Here is a 17,431-nt window from a genome sequence, read left to right as displayed (position 1 = left end):
GCACCGCGCATGCGCGGCCGTCTTCCCGCCCGAAACCGGCTCGAGCCGGCCAGTCCAGTATGTAGCAAGACAATACACTTCAAGGGAAGACACAACTCCAAAGGGGAGGCGGGCGGGTTTGTGAGAACAATCAGCCTGCTGTCCTCGGAGAATACCTTCTACAGGTATGTAGCATTCGCTTTCTCCGAGGACAAGCAGGCTGCTTGTTCTCACTGATGGGGTATCCCTAGCCCCCAGGCTCACTCAAAACAACAACATTGGTCAATTGGGCCTCGCAACGGCGAGGACATAACTGAGATTGACCTAAAAAATTTACCAACTAACTGAGAGTGTAGCCTGGAACAGAACAAACAGGGCCCTCGGGGGGTGGAGTTGGATCCTAAAGCCCAAACAGGTTCTGAAGAACTGACTGCCCGAACCGACTGTCACGTCGGGTATCCTGCTGCAGGCAGTAATGAGATGTGAATGTGTGGACAGATGACCACGTCGCAGCTTTGCAAATTTCCTCCATGGTGGCTGACTTCAAGTGGGCTACCGACGCTGCCATGGCTCTAACATTATGAGCCATGACATGACCCTCAAGAGCCAGCCCAGCCTGGGCGTAAGTGAAGGAAATGCAATCTGCTAGCCAATTGGATATGGTGCGTTTCCCTACAGCCACTCCCCTCTTGTTGGGATCAAAAGAAACAAACAATTGGGCGGACTGTCTGTGGGGCTGTGTCCGCTCCAGATAGAAGGCCAATGCTCTCTTGCAGTCCAATGTGTGCAGCTGACGTTCAGCAGGGCAGGAATGAGGACGGGGAAAGAATGTTGGCAAGACAATTGACTGGTTCAGATGGAACTCCGACACAACCTTTGGCAGAAACTTAGGGTGAGTGCGGAGGACTACTCTGTTGTGATGAAATTTGGTGTAAGGGGCCTGGGCTACCAGGGCCTGAAGCTCACTGACTCTACGAGCCGAGGTAACTGCCACCAAGAAAATGACCTTCCAGGTCAAGTACTTCGGATGGCAGGAATTCAGTGGCTCGAAAGGAGGTTTCATCAGCTGGGTGAGAACGACATTGAGATCCCATGACACTGTAGGAGGCTTGACAGGGGGCTTTGACAAAAGCAAACCTCTCATGAAGCGAACAACTAAAGGCTGTCCTGAGATCGGCTTACCTTCCACTTGGTAATGGTATGCACTGATTGCACTAAGGTGAACCCTTACGGAGTTGGTCTTCAGACCAGACTCAGACAAGTGGAGAAGGTATTCAAGCAGGGTCTGTGTAGGACAAGAGCGAGGATCTAGGGCCTTGCTGTCACACCAGACGGCAAACCTCCTCCAATGAAAGAAGTAACTTCTCTTAGTGGAGTCTTTCCTGGAAGCAAGCAAGATGCGGGAGACACCCTCTGGCAGACCCAAAGAGGCAAAGTCTACGCCCTCAACATCCAGGCCGTGAGAGCCAGGGACTGGAGGTTGGGATGCAGAAGAGCCCCTTCGTCCTGCGTGATGAGGGTCGGAAAACACTCCAATCTCCACGGTTCTTCGGAGGATAACTCCAGAAGAAGAGGGAACCAGATCTGACGCGGCCAAAAGGGAGCAATCAGAATCATGGTGCCTCGGTCTTGCTTGAGTTTCAACAAAGTCTTACCCACCAGAGGAATGGGAGGATAAGCATACAGCAGACCTTCCCCCCAATCCAGGAGGAAGGCATCCGACGCCAGTCTGCCGTGGGCCTGAAGCCTGGAACAGAACTGAGGGACCTTGTGGTTCACTTGAGATGCGAAGAGATCCACCAGGGGGGTGCCCCACGCCTGGAAGATCTGTCGCACCACACGGGAATTGAGCGACCACTCGTGAGGTTGCATAATCCTGCTCAACCTGTCGGCCAGACTGTTGTTTACGCCTGCCAGATATGTGGCTTGGAGCACCATGCCTTGACGGCGAGCCCAGAGCCACATGCTGACGGCTTCCTGACACAGGGGGCGAGATCCGGTGCCCCCCTGCTTGTTGACATAGTACATGGCAACCTGATTGTCTGTCTGAATTTGGATAATTTGGTGGGACAGCCGATCTCTGAAAGCCTTCAGAGCGTTCCAGATCGCTCGCAACTCCAGAAGATTGATCTGTAGATCGCTTTCTTGGAGGGACCACCTTCCTTGGGTGTGAAGCCCATCGACATGAGCTCCCCATCCCAGGAGAGACGCATCCGTGGTCAGCACTTTTTGAGGCTGAGGAATTTGGAAGGGACGTCCCAGAGTCAAATTGGAGCAAATCGTCCACCAATACAGGGATTCGAGAAAACTCGTGGACAGGTGGATCACGTCCTCTAGACCCCCGGCGGCCTGATACCACTGGGAGGCTAGGGTCCATTGAGCAGATCTCATGTGAAGGCGGGCCATGGGAGTCACATGAACTGTGGAAGCCATGTGGCCCAGCAATCTCAACATCTGCCGAGCTGTGATCTGCTGGGACGCTCGCACCCGCGAGACGAGGGACAACAAGTTGTTGGCCCTCGCCTCTGGGAGATAGGCGCGAGCCGTCCGAGAATCCAGCAGGGCTCCGATGAATTCGAGTTTCTGCACTGGGAGAAGATGGGACTTTGGGTAATTTATCACAAACCCCAGTAGCTCCAGGAGGCGAATAGTCATCTGCATGGACTGCAGGGCTCCTGCCTCGGATGTGTTCTTCACCAGCCAATCGTCGAGATATGGGAACACGTGCACCCCCAGCCTGCGAAGCGCCGCTGCTACCACAGCTAGGCACTTTGTGAACACCCTGGGCGCAGAGGCGAGCCCAAAGGGTAGCACACAGTACTGGAAGTGGCGTGCGCCCAGCTGAAATCGCAGATACTGTCTGTGAGCTGGCAGTATCGGGATGTGTGTGTAGGCATCCTTCAAGTCCAGAGAGCATAGCCAATCGTTTTGCTGAATCATGGGGAGAAGGGTGCCCAGGGAAAGCATCCTGAACTTTTCTTTTACGAGATATTTGTTCAGGGCCCTTAGGTCTAGGATGGGACGCATCCCCCCTGTTTTCTTTTCCACAAGGAAGTACCTGGAATAGAACCCCAGCCCTTCTTGCCCGGATGGCACGGGCTCGACCGCATTGGCGCTGAGAAGGGCGGAGAGTTCCTCTGCAAGTACCTGCTTGTGCTGGAAGCTGTAGGACTGAGCTCCCGGTGGACAATTTGGAGGTTGTGAGGCCAAATTGAGGGTGTATCCTTGCCGGACTATTTGGAGAACCCACTGATCGGAGGTTATGAGAGGCCACCTTTGGTGAAAAGCTTTCAACCTCCCTCCGACAGGCAGGTCGCCCGGCACTGACACTTGGATGTCGGCTATGCTCTGCTGGAGCCAGTCAAAAGCTCGCCCCTTGCTTTTGCTGGGGAGCCGCGGGGCCTTGCTGATTCGCACGCTGCTGACGAGAGCGAGCGCGCTGGGGCTTAGCCTGGGCCGCAGGCTGTCGGGAAGGAGGATTGTACCTACGCTTGCCAGAAGTATAGGGAACAGTCTTCCTTCCCCCGAAAAATCGTCTACCTGTAGAGGTAGAAGCTGAAGGCTGCCGGCGGGCGAACTTGTCGAATGCGGTGTCCCGCTGGTGGAGAGACTCTACCACCTGCTCGACTTTTTCGCCAAAAATGTTATCCGCACGGCAAGGCGAGTCCGCAATCCGCTGCTGGATTCTATTCTCCAGGTCGGCGGCACGCAGCCATGAGAGCCTGCGCATCACCACACCTTGAGCAGCGGCCCTGGACGCAACATCAAAAGTGTCATAAACTCCTCTGGCCAGGAATTTTCTGCACGCCTTCAGCTGCCTGACCACCTCCTGAAAAGGCTTGGCTTGCTCAGGGGGAAGAGCATCAACCAAGCCCGCCAACTGCCGCACATTATTCCGCATGTGTATGCTCGTGTAGAGCTGGTAAGACTGGATCTTGGACACGAGCATAAAGGAATGGTAGGCCTTCCTCCCAAAGGAGTCTAAGGTTCTAGCGTCCTTGCCCGGGGGCGCCGAAGCATGTTCCCTAGAACTCTTAGCCTTCTTTAGGGCCAAATCCACAACTCCAGAGTCATGAGGCAACTGAGTGCGCATCAGCTCTGGGTCCCCATGGATCCGGTACTGGGACTCGATCTTCTTGGGAATGTGGGGATTAGTTAATGGCTTGGTCCAGTTCGCAAGCAATGTCTTCTTCAGGACATGGTGCAAGGGAACAGTGGACGCTTCCTTAGGTGGAGAAGGATAGTCCAGGAGCTCAAACATTTCAGCCCTGGGCTCGTCCTCCACAACCACCGGGAAGGGGATGGCCGTAGACATCTCCCGGACAAAGGAGGCAAAAGACAGACTCTCGGGAGGAGAAAGCTGTCTCTCAGGAGAGGGAGTGGGATCAGACGGAAGACCCTCAGACTCCTCGTCAGAGAAATATCTGGGATCTTCCTCTTCCTCCCACGAGGCCTCACCCTCGGTGTCAGACACAAGTTCACGGACCTGTGTCTGCAACCTCGCCCTGCTCGACTCCGTGGAACCCCGTCCACGATGGGGGCGTCGAGAGGTAGACTCCCTCGCCCGCATCGGCGAAGCTCCCTCCGCCGACGTAGTCGGGGAGCCTTCCTGGGAGGTGGCCGCGGTCGGTACCGCACGCGGTACCGACGTCGGGGACCTCAACCTGGGCGATGGGCCAGCCGGCGCCACGCTCGACGGTACCGGTGGCGCAAGCACCGCCGGTACCGGAGGGGTAGGGCGCAACAGCTCTCCCAGAATCTCTGGGAGAACGGCCCGGAGGCTCTCGTTTAGAGCGGCTGCAGAGAAAGGCTGAGAGGTCGATGCAGGCGTCGACGTCAGTACCTGTTCCGGGCGTGGAGGCTGTTCCGGGCTGTCCAGAGCGGAGCGCATCGACACCTCCTGAACAGAGGGTGAGCGGTCCTCTCGGTGCCGATGCCTGCTGGGTGCCGAATCCCTCGGCGACCCAGAGCTCTCGGTGCCGACACGGGAGGAGACCGGTGTCGATGCTTCTTCGATTTCTTCCGAAGCATGTCACCGGAGCTCCCCGGCACCGACGAGGAGGACGTCGAATCCATCCGTCGCTTCCTCGGGGCCGAGACTGAAGAAGGTCGATCTCGGGGGGGCTGTACCGCAGGAGCCCTCAGGGTAGGCGGAGACCCACCCGAGGGCTCACCGCCACCAGCAGGGGAATGGACAGCCCTCACCTGCACTCCACCCGATGCACCACCGTCCGACGACATCAGCAGACGAGGTCCTGGTACCACCGACGTCGATGCAGCTATCCGATGTCTCGGCGCCGATGCAGAGGCCCGATGCCTCGATGCACTCGATGCAGGGGCGGCCGAGGAAGAAGGTCTGGACGCTGACGACGTCGATGCACTCGAAGATCCCGGTGCCGATGCCGACGAAGAGCCCGAGAACAACACGTTCCACTGGGCTAGTCTCGCTACCTGAGTCCGCCTTTGAAGCAGGGAACACAGACTGCAGTTCTGAGGGCGGTGCTCGGCCCCCAGACACTGAAGACACGACGAGTGTCGATCAGTGAGCGAGATAACCCGGGCGCACTGGGTGCACTTCTTGAAGCCGCTGGAAGGCTTCGATGTCATGGGCGGAAAAATCACGCCGGCGAAATCAAAAGCCGAAATGGCGAAATTTGAAGCACCAAATTTAGAGGGAGAAAAAATCTCGACCGAGGCCGAAAAGAGGCCTACCCCGACGACGAAAGAAAACTTACCGGGGCAAAAAAGCTGGAAGTACGGGGAGGATTTACACGAAACCCGGCGGGGGGTTTCCGGAGCACTTCCCGACTAGGACAAAGCTTTCCCGAAGGAAAAAAACACGTTCAAAACAAATTGGACGCGCGAGGTCGACTTTCCGGGGCTCGACACGGCGAAAACACGACCGTACCGAGTGCGGACAAAAGAAGACTGGCCGGCTCGAGCCGGTTTCGGGCGGGAAGACGGCCGCGCATGCGCGGTGCGCGCGGGCGCGCGAGGGCTAGCAAAGGACTTTGCTAGTGAAGTTTCCGATTGGAGGGGCTGCCGTGGACGTCACCCATCAGTGAGAACAAGCAGCCTGCTTGTCCTCGGAGAACTATTATGCTACTCTTCTACTTTAATAACATAAAATAAAATCCACCCACTGCACATGAAAACATAAATGCAAAGCCATGTGATCCCTGGTAAGCTGGGAAAGAAAGCTTGTCATTGTTTTTGGGGAAAGTTAACATGGTAGCCAAGGCTCTAGGGTCACCCTTGATCCCTAAAGGGGCAGCTAGTCCTGAATTATATCTCCCTCCAGCCACCCCCTTCTCCCCTGTACAGTTTACTCCACGACTACCATCCCACACCCTCAACCAGTACTCCATAAATGGCTCTCACCTGTGACGGCCTCACATAACCCCTCTCCTCCACCTGATTTCCCCAAAATCTCCTAGTCCTCCTTCAGGTGGGAGGATTCCCAGTTGTTTTTGCCCTTCTAGTATTATAAATCAAAATGGTGCCAACCAGCTCAATGCCTTCCTTTGGCACTTAGGTTAGCTGGCACCATTTGGAATTATGGAATCAGTGGAGTAGAAGTGACTAGGAATCAGCCTGCTTGAGGGGGAAACCAAAGACTCCTTAGGTGAGGTAGGAAAGTTCATGGCGGACCAGCATTGGAGGGGGCATTTTTTGAGTACTGGGTAGGGAAAGATTTGTAGCTGGGGTTTATTGGACAAGATCTATTTGGGTGTGGTTTGTGTTAGGAGAGGTGGGCTGTTTGGACACTGGCGGGATGGGAGAAATATTGGAAATGTTACTTGGGGTTAGCTGCCCCTTTATAGATCATATTCCAAGAGCCAAGAATGCATGAACATTACCACTGATGGTAACATTTATGTATGATCACCTGGATAAAAGTGGTGTTTATTAAACTCAGTACTCACTCACAGTAAATGTAACACATTTTAGCAAACAAGAGCCTGATTTGATATGCATCATATTATGTAACTACATTAGCATGCATTCATTTATATAGCTTCAAATCTTTCTAAAATAATTAGTCACACTAACCTTCTAAAGGCGAGCAAAGCACTGTCCCAACATTCTCTTGAAATGCATGGTAGGCTTGCTTTATTCCTTTGAAAAGAGATTCGGTGTAAGTAACCTGGAGGTTGTACAGGTCTCTATGGAAATTGAGTTCAGCTTGCAATGCATGTACCTAAATAGCAAAGGTCACAACTGCAGTCAAGTTTATTTTTAAACCACTACACACCTATACTTTGCAAAGTGAGTTTAACATTCATAATAGAGACTGAGACTTTCGAAATAGGCCCCAGCATGGAAATCTGAGAAAGAAGTAACTACTAAATTGTGTTCCTGTCTCTTGCAATTATAGCTCTAGAAATCTAACATAAAAAGTAATACTACTACAATGCAGAACATTTACATCAGCAGTGGGTCCCCTTCAATAGTTCCTACTATTAGCTCTCTTCTGTTCTCTGCAAATAAAGTTTATTCATTTTAAAATACTTTTCAACACTATAGAAAATGCTTTTATTATGGCCATGTTTGAGCTATAAAAAGAATCTCCTGATATATGTGACCTGGATTAACCACTGTTGGAAACAGGATGCTGGGCTTGATGGACCTTTGGTCTTTCCCAGTATGGCAATACTTATGTACTTATTATCCAGTCTCCTAAACCCTTATCTTTCACCATTTTTCACCCATTTCCTTAGCCCCCATTCCCATCCTATTAGCCCTCATCTACCCTCCACTGGAACTCACCATCCTATTAGTCCCCAGCTTCATCCTTGTCTCTCTTTCATTCACTTACATAGTAACATAGTAGATGACGGCAGAAAAAGACCTGCACGGTCCATCCAGTCTGCCCAACAAGATAACTCATATTTGCTGCTTTTTGTGTATACCCTACTTTGATTTGTACCTATGCTCTTCAGGGCACAGACCGTATAAGTCTGCCCCGCACTATCCCCGCCTCCCAACCACCAGCCCCACCTCCCAACCACCGGCTCTGGCACAGGCACAGACTGTATAAGTCTGCCCAGCACTATCCTCACCTCCCCAGCCCTGCCTCCCAACCCCGGCTCTGGCACAGACCGTACAAGTCTGTCCAGCACTATCCCCGCCTCCCAACCACCAGTCCCGCTTCCCACCACCGGCTCTGGCACAGACCGTATAAGTCTGCCCAGCCCTATCCCCGCCTCCCAACCACCAGCCCCGCCTCCCGATCTTGACTAAGCTCCTGAGGATCCATTCCTTCGGCACAGGATTCCTTTATGCTTATCCCACGCATGTTTGAATTCCGTTACCGTTTTCATTTCCACCACCTCCCGCGGGAGGGCATTCCAAGCATCCACTACTCTCTCCGTGAAAAAATACTTCCTGACATTTTTCTTGAGTCTGCCCCCCTTCAATCTAATTTCATGTCCTCTCGTTCTACCACCTTCCCATCTCCGGAAAACATTCGTTTGCGGATTAATACCTTTCAAATATTTGAACGTCTGTATCATATCACCCCTGTTTCTCCTTTCCTCCAGAGTATACATGTTTAGTTCAGCAAGTCTCTCCTCATACGTCTTGTAACGCAAATCCCATACCATTCTTGTAGCTTTTCTTTGCACCGCTTCAATTCTTTTTACATCCTTAACAAGATACGGCCTCCAAAACTGAACACAATACTCCAGGTGGGGCCTCACCAACGACTTATACAGGGGCATCAACACCCCCTTTCTTCTGCTGGTCACACCTCTCTTTATACAGCCTAACAACCTTCTAGCTACGGCCACCGCCTTGTCACACTGTTTCGTCGCCTTCAAATCCTCAGATACTATCACCCCAAGATCCCTCTCTCCGCCCATACCTATCAGACTCTCCCCGCCTAACACATACGTCTCCCGTGGATTTCTACTTCCTAAGTGCATCACTTTGCATTTCTTCGCATTGAATTTTAATTGCCAAACCTTAGACCATTCTTCTAGCTTCCGTATGTCCTTTTTCATGTTTTCCACTCCCTCAGGGGTGTCCACTCTGTTACAGATCTTAGTATCATCCGCAAATAGGCAAACTTTACCTTCTAACCCTTCGGCAATGTCACTCACAAATATATTGAACAGAATCGGCCCCAGCACCGATCCTTGAGGCACTCCACTACTTACCTTTCGCTCCTCCGAGCGAATTCCATTCACCACCACCCTCTGGCGTCTGTCCGTCAACCAGTTCCTAATCCAGTTCACCACTTCGGGTCCTATCTTCAGCCCCTCCAGTTTATTTAAGAGCCTCCTGTGGGGAACCGTGTCAAAAGCTTTGCTGAAATCTAAGTAGATTACGTCCATAGCTCGTCCCTGATTCAATTCTCCTGTCACCCAATCAAAGAACTCAATGAGGTTCGTTTGGCACGATTTCCCTTTGGTAAATCCATGCTGTCTTGGATCTTGCAACTTATTGGCTTCCAGGAAATTCACTATCCTTTCCTTCAGCATCGCTTCCATTACTTTTCCAATAACTGAAGTGAGGCTTACCGGCCTGTAGTTTGCAGCTTCTTCCCTATCACCACTTTTGTGAAGTGGGACCACATCCGCCGATCTCCAATCCCTCGGAACCTCTCCCGTCTCCAAGGATTTATTAAACAAATCTTTAAGAGGACCCGCCAGAACCTCCCTGAGCTCCCTCAATATCCTAGGGTGGATCCCATCCGGCCCCATGGCTTTGTCCGCCTTTAGCTTTTCAAGTTGTTCATACACACTCTCTTCCGTGAACGGTGCTCTATCCACTTCAATCTCATTTGTACTTTTTGCAGTCCATCGCGGTCCTTCTCCAGGATTTTCTTCTGTGAAAACAGAACAGAAGTATCTATTTAGCAAATTTGCTTTTTCTTCATCATTATCCACATAGCGGTTCGCAGTATCTTTTAGTCTCACAATTCCCTTTTTAGTCATTTTCCATTCACTAATATACCTGAAGAAAATTTTGCCACCCCTCCTCACATTTCTAGCCATTTGTTCTTCCGTTTGCGCTTTCGCCAGTCGTATCTCTCTCTTGGCTTCTTTCAGTTTCATCCGGTATTCCTCCTCGTGTCCCTTTTCATGAGTTTTTTTGTATTTCTGGAACGCCAACTCTTTAGACTTGCTTCCAAGGCCCATACCCCATGCCCTTCCTTCCTCTCCCCCCCCCCCTTGCAAGGTCAAGCCACTCTCCCTCTCTTCTTCCTTCCCTCCAAAGTCCAGTGTCATCCCTCCACCCTCCCAACAAGGTCTTGTGTCGCTTTCCCTCCCTCCCCCTCCCAAGTTCGGTGTCGCTCTCCCGAACTTCCTGCCCCCCCCCCCCCACAGGGTCGGTGTCACTCTCCCTCCCTCTTTCCCGCCATTCCCACAAGGTCCGGTGTCACCCAGCCTCCCTCCCTCCAAGTCCGATGTTGCTCGCTCTCTCACCCCCCCCCCGTCCCCCACCCGCCGCCAGGTCCTGTGTTGCACTCTCCCCCCTCCCCCGCAAGCTCTGGTGTCACTCCTCCACCTCTCCGCTATGCTCCCGCAGATGGGGGAGGAAGAGTGCGACACAGGACCTGGTGGCGGTGGGGGGGGGGGGGGGGGAGGAGAGCGATCAACATCAGAGCTTGCAGGGGGGAGAGCGAGCAAGCGACACCGGACATGTAAGGAAGGGAGGGAGGACAGGAAAAAGGTAGGCATCTGCTATACCGCGGGTACAGGGGTTATTACCACTCCTGCGGGATGGAGAAATAACCTCTGTTTGCACCCGCAGTAAAAATTTGAAAAATGTTCCCATTCCTGCAGTTTTACTGCAGATTACCACGAAAACCCGCTCCCATGTCATTCTCTACCTCCAGATTTAAGAATGAAAGAAAAAAGTGCGGAACTGAAAGTGGAAACCATTCAGATCTAAGAATGAGAGAATAAAAAAAGTACTGTAAATGTAAACAAATAGGAATACATGTACATACAGTACTGTACTGCATAAAACTCATTGTAGTCAAGAATCTTACCATGATTTGCTTGCTGCACAAGAACAGTCTTAGATCAAAAGCAGTTCCCTAGCAAGAAAAGCAGGCTCTAGGGTCACGTGGAGGGGCATAATCGAACGGGGCAACTACGTTTTCCTGAGGGCGTCCTCGCAGGACGTCCCCGCAAAGGGGTGGGGAAACCTGTATTATCGAAACAAGATGGGCGGCCATCTTTCGTTTCGATAATACGGTCGGGGACACCCAAATGTCCACATTTAGATCGACCTTAGAGATGGTTGTCCCTGATTTTCGGTGATAATGGAAACCAAGGACGCCCATCTCAGAAATGACCAAATGCAAGCCCCGGTCGTGGGAGGAGCCAGCATTCGTAGTGCACTGGTCCCCCTCACATGTCAGGACACCAACCGAACACCCTAGGGAGCACTGCAGTGGACTTCAGAAATTGCTCCCAGGTGCATAGCTCCCATACCTTTGGTGCTGAGCCCCCCAAAACCCTCTCCCCACAACTGTATAACACTACCATAGCCCTAAGGGGTGAAGGGGGGCACCTACATGTGTGTACAGTGGGTTTCTGGTGGGTTTTGAAGGGCTCACATTTACCACCAGAAGTGTAACAGGTAGGGGGGGAAGAGCCTGGGTCCGCCTGCCTGAAGTGCACTGCACCCACTAAACTGCTCCAGGGATCTGCATACTGCTGTCATGGAGCTGGGTATGACATTTGAAGCTGGCATAGAGGCTGGCAAAAAAAAAATTTAAGTTTTTTTTTTAGGGTGGGAGGGGGTTGGTGACCACTGGGGGAGTAAGGGCAGGTCATCCCCGATTCCCTCCAGTGGTCATCTGGTCAGTTCGGGCACCTTTTTGAGGCTTGGTTGCAAGAAAAAATGGACCAAGTAAAGTCGGCCAAGTGCTCGTCAGGGACGCCCTTCTTTTTTCCATTATCGGCCGTGGATGCCCATGTATTAAGTACACCCCAGGTCCGCCTTCGCTATGCTTCCAACACACCCCTTCCAACACGTCCCCGCGACGGAAAGCAGTTGAGGGCGCCCAAAATCGGCTTTCAATTATGCCGATTTGAGTGACCCTGGGAGAAGGACACCCTTCTGATTTGTGTCGAAAGATGGGCACCCTTCTCTTTCGAAAATGAGCCCAATAGTGCAGCGGTGTTAGGTCCAAACATTTCTGCAAAAGCACAGTTTCAGATCAAAAATGGTTCCTTGGCAGCAAAAGCAAGGTCTCAGCTGAAAACATCTTTAATGTTCACTTTCTTTAGCACTTCCTTTCTGCAAAAGTTTCAGCTCAATAAACAAAATAACGTTTTTCTTCTTTTGACTGGCCAAAAATTGCAGTCATGTTGTAAAATCAAGATCTTGGCTTAAAACTTCAAAGGTTCCCTTGTGCAAAAGCGGGGTTCCAGGTCCAAAAATTGCAGCCATGTTGCAAAACCAAGGTCTCAGCTTTAAACTTCAACGGAAGAGAGGCCGTGCACTTCTTAACGGCAATGAGGGGCACATGAGGCATATCAGCTGCAAAGCATGTTTCCCTTGCAGAAAAGCATAGTCTCAGATCAAAAACATGGCTTCCTTGCAGCATGTGAAGTCGGAAAACAGGAAGAGAAGTCACGTGGTTCTTAACGGCAACACAATGATATCACCAGGGGTCCGTCGGATATGCTGGATGGTTGGATTAGCGAAGAACAAATAATCAAGACTGTACTGTACTGTCTGTGGTGGTAATTGATCATCTTACATAAAAAAGTGTGGGGCTAGCGTATGTCTTCTAGTGCTATGGAAATGACTAGTGGTAGTACTTCCCTCACAGCATTCAAATGTAGCGGGTCAGCCTCAGACTGTTCTATATAAGATATAAAATTATTTATTTATTTGTTACATTTGTATTCCACATTTTCCCACCTATTTGCAGGCTCAATGTGGCTTACATAGTACCGTGAAGGCATTCGCCAAGTCCAGTAGAGGAACAAACACAAGGTGATGTTGTGGTCACTAAGGTAGATATGTTTCAGGTACAATTAGGATCGAAGATAGGGAAGATTATAAAGTGTCCGGTATGATCTTTGGTGTTGCTGTGTTGCAGAGTTTGGGCCTTTATGTTAGGTCGGTGAGGTATGCCTTATTGAACAGGTTGGATTTTTAGTGATTTCCTGAAGTTTAGATGGTCATAGATTGTTTTCACAGCTATTGGCAGTGCGTTCCATAGTAGTGTGCTTATATAGGAGAAGCTGGAAGCATAGGTTGCTTTGTATTTGAGTCCTTTGCAGTTTGGGTAGTGGAGGTTTAGGTATGTTCGTGATGATCCGGTTCTGTTTCTCGTTGGTAGATCAATGAGGTCCGTCATGTATCCTGGGACTTCACCGTAGATAATCTTGTGGACCAGGGTACACATTTTAAAGGTAATACGTTCTTTGATCGGTAGCCAGTGCAGTTTTTCTCAGAGGGGTTTGGCACTTTCAAATCGTGATTTACCGAATATCAGCCTGGCTGCTGTGTTTTGGGCGGTCTGGAGTTTCTTTATGAGTTGCTCTTTACATCCAGCATAGATTCCGTTGCAGTAGTCTACATGGCTTAGAACCATTGATTGTATTAGGTTACGGATAATTTCACTCGGGAAGAAAGGTTTTGCACATTTTAGTTTCCACATTGAGTGGAACATTTTCTTAGTAGTGGAGTTTACTTGGCTCTCAAGTGTAAGATTGCGGTCAATTGTGACGCCGAGTATTTTTAGGCTATCTGAAATAGGAAGGTTGTGGTCTGGGATGTTTAAGGTTGTGGGCTTGTAATTAGTGTGATGACTTGAGAGGATGAGGCAGTGTGTTTTTTCAGTGTTCAGTTTCAGTTAAAATGAGTTTGCCCAAGAGTTCATGGTGTTCAGGCCGAGCTTGATTTCATTGGTAATATCTGTCAGATCATGTCTGAAGGGGATGTAGATTGTGACATCGTCTGAATAGATGAACGGTTTGAGGCCTTGATTGGATAAGGACTTGGCCAGTGGGATCATCATTATGTTGAAGAGTGTTGGTGATAATGGTGGTCCTTGAGGTACTCTGCAGTCTGCTTTCCATGAGTGGTTAGTGCCACAGCAGCCTTTCCCAGCATCTGTCTGCCTACCTCCAATATTTATTTACTCTGCCTTTTCTCATTCTTATCACCAGCATCCATTCTTCTGATTCTCCATCTTCACCTTCCCATACAAAGGCCCTTGTTTCTCTCTCCCTCCCCCAACAATACACATTCTCCTCTTCCTATTCATTTCCGTAGGGTCAGCTCTCTACTCCCACCCTCATCTGCCAGCATCAGGCCTCTTCTCCCATCTTACAGCCCCCAGCATCAAAGGCATCACTCAACACTGGCTCCCACATCAGCTCCCATTCCAAGCCCCTATGTTGGCTCTCTGCCCCAGCATCAGCCCCTTTTCTCCCAGTCCCCCAGTCTCCTTCTCCTATCTGCTCCCTGCACCTTTTCCTCTGAAGCATCAGGAGTTTGTCCCTTCACTCCCACCATTTTGCTTGCCTCTCAGCCGGCTCTGCACTATCCCGATCCTTCAGCTCTACCCATCCACTGGCCTAGAAGATTAATCTTCAAATATACTTAAAAAGTACAGTTCCTAGCTGAGTAGGAGGTGTAGGCACTGAGACATCAACAAGATGTAATGTCAAACAGAATGGCATATAGTATGGGGGGGGGGGGGCTCCTGATGAATAAAAGGGTTTAACTTTGTGACACCAATGAGTTGAGCTACATTTTCAAAACAGACAAAAAACCTGAATTTATGACTATTTCCACTTGACTGAAACACAGTCTACCAGCTTTTTTTTTTATGCAAGCTGGTAAACCTGTGGCTCTGAGCAATCTTCCTCCTATGCAGATAAATTGTTTCTGATTTAAGTGAGAACAGAAGAATGACACAGAAAAGTACTGTAATTTATTTATTTATTGCATTTGTATCCCACATTATCCCACCTATTTGCAGGCTCAATGTGGCTTACATAGTTGTATTATGACACTGTCATTCCAGAATATCAGATACAGATACAGTGTGCAGAGATTGAGTAAGGGAGGAAAGAGGAAGTAATTAGGCGGGTGATTGTGGGAGTGGATTTTCATAGCTGGTTGGGTTGGTAAAGTGGGTCATTGAAGCTGTTGGTTCTCTTTGTAGGCTTTGTTGAAGAGGTATGTCTTCAGAGATTTGCGAAAGTTATTTGTATCGACGATTGATTTCAGATCTGTGGGTAGAGCATTCTATATCTGCGTGCTCGTGTAAGAGAAGGTGGTGGCATGCATCAGCTTGTATTTTAGTCCTTTACAGCTGGGGAAGTGTAAATTGAGAAATTTGCAGGATGTTCTAGTGGCATTTCTGGGTGTTAGGTCCACTAGGTTCAACGTGTAGGTAGGGGCGTCTGCGTGAATGATTTTGTGTACAATCATACATATCTTAAACGCAATGCGTTCCTTAAGTGGGAGCCAGTGCAGTTTCTCTCTAAGGGGTTTTGCACTTTCGTATTTGGTTTTTACAAATATGAGTCTGGCGGCAGTATTCTGGGCTGTTTGGAGTTTTTTGATAGTCTGTTCTTTGCAGCCTGCATATAGTGCATTGCAGTAGTCCAAATGGCTTATTACCATTGATTGTACCAGAGTGCGGAAGATGTGTCTCGGGAAGAATGGTTTTACTCTTTTGAGTTTCCACATGGTGTGGAACATCTTTTTCGTCGTGTTCTTCACGTGGGTATCGAGAGTGAGGTTTCGATCAATAGTAACTCCGAGAATTTTCAGGTTTTGTGAGACAGGAAGAGAACAGTAAGGTGTGATTATGGTGGAGAAGTTTTTTGTGTTATGTTGGGAGGTGAGTACAAGACATTGTGTTTTTTTCTGCGTTAAGTTTTAGTTGGAATGCATCTGCTCAGGTGTGCATGATTTGGAGGCTTTGGTTGATCTCATTGGTGATTTCATTTAAATCATGTTTGAATGGGATGTAGATTGTGACATTGTCTGCATTTATATGTAAGGATTGAGGTTTTGATTGGCTAGGAGTTTGGCTAACAGTATCATCAATAGGTTGAATAAGGTTGGTGAGAGGGGGGATCCTTGGGGTACTCCACATTCAGGTGTCCATGGGGGTGATCTGTCTGAGTGCGTTGTTACTTGGTAAGATCTTGTGGTCAGGAATCCTTTGAACCATTTGAGAACTGTGCCTCCTACTCCGAAGTATTCTAGTATATATAATAGTATTCTATGATTAACCATGTCAAAGGCACTGGACATGTCGAATTGTAGGAGGAGTATATTGTCACCTGTTGCAATTGCTTGTCTGAATGAGTTCATTGCGGACACTAGAACGGTTTCAGTACTGTGATTTGACCGAAATCCTGATTGAGAATCATGCAAAATTGAGTATTTGTTTAGGTATTCAGTAAGTTGTTTCGTCACTACGCCGTCCATGAGTTTGGTTATGAGTGGAATGGATGCTACTGGGCGATAATTGGTTAGGTCCAATGTGTTTTTCTTGGGATCTTTTGGCAGTGGTGTAAGCAGGATGTTTCCTTTATCCGTGGGAAAGAGCCCATTTTGAAGCCTGTAGTTTATGTGGTTCGTGAGGTCTGTTTTGAATTGTTTGGGTGCAGATCTTATCAGACGAGTAGGGCACGTGTCTAGTTTGCATTGCGATTTGGCGTATTTTCCGAGCCATTGAGAGATTTCGACTGATGAGTGTGTGTCAAAATTGGTCCAAGATCGATCTGCTGGGTATTCCCCGGGTTTTGGGTCTAGACATTCGAGGATGTCTGTGTACTCTGTTGTGTTGGTAGGAATCTTGAGTCGGAGCTTTGTTATTTTTTCATTGAAAATAAAGTTTACAATTAAAAGAATTTAAGCTGAAGAATGCCCTACCTGCTGCATTGCCATTAGCCTGGAATAATTAATTGCTTTTACAAATGCCTCAGCTGCTCTTCTGGCCCGTTGTTGAGGAGCACCTTTGGGAAAGGCTGGCAGTGTTGCAAGCATATTCTCCACAGTGAATTCTTGGCTTACTGTGTGCTCTAATTTTGCCTGTAAAACATTTGAACAGGTGAGTGGTAAGAAACAGAATAATATTTTTATTAAGAATAGTATCAGAAATATATTACATTTTCAACACATCATAGAAACAAATTCAGTCTTACAAGGAATAAATTACCAAGATGTCAGACATTAAGAAAGTAATTTTATAACCCATTTCTACAGGAATAATAGTATTTTATGTGCAGAAATACTAAATAGGTGTTTTGTAAAATTGCCCAGGGTATATAAGTGTAAGCTTATGCACATACACCCTAGATAAGCATAAGTTTCACTGATTTGAACAGGGGCATTTCCAGAGTCAAGCTTTTGCACTTATGTGCATAGTTTGTAAAATATGCACATAACTGCCTAAAATAAATGTAAAAATAATGAATGCCTCAAAGCTGCGTAATTTTGGGTAGGA

At 49.0% G+C, this 17,431-nt stretch overlaps 1 protein-coding gene across 2 annotated transcripts in view; it reads right to left on the bottom strand.

Moving 5' to 3' along the window:
• The window catches only part of LOC115463166, a 222,051-nt gene that overhangs the window by 27,871 nt on the left and 176,749 nt on the right, over window positions 1-17,431 (bottom strand). For both annotated transcript variants that reach the window (XM_030193415.1, XM_030193416.1), the window contains exons 9-10: window positions 16,858-17,016; window positions 7,033-7,180 (exon numbers count right to left, since the gene is read on the bottom strand). In XM_030193415.1, coding sequence (XP_030049275.1) covers window positions 7,033-7,180; window positions 16,858-17,016 — 307 coding nt within the window. The remainder of the gene's footprint in view (window positions 1-7,032; window positions 7,181-16,857; window positions 17,017-17,431) is intronic.

The sequence above is a fragment of the Microcaecilia unicolor genome, chromosome 2, assembly GCF_901765095.1.
Source record: "Microcaecilia unicolor chromosome 2, aMicUni1.1, whole genome shotgun sequence".
NCBI lineage: Eukaryota > Metazoa > Chordata > Amphibia > Gymnophiona > Siphonopidae > Microcaecilia > Microcaecilia unicolor.
Note: the sequence above shows the minus strand (reverse complement) of the source record. Positions and strands in the feature narration are given on the sequence as shown.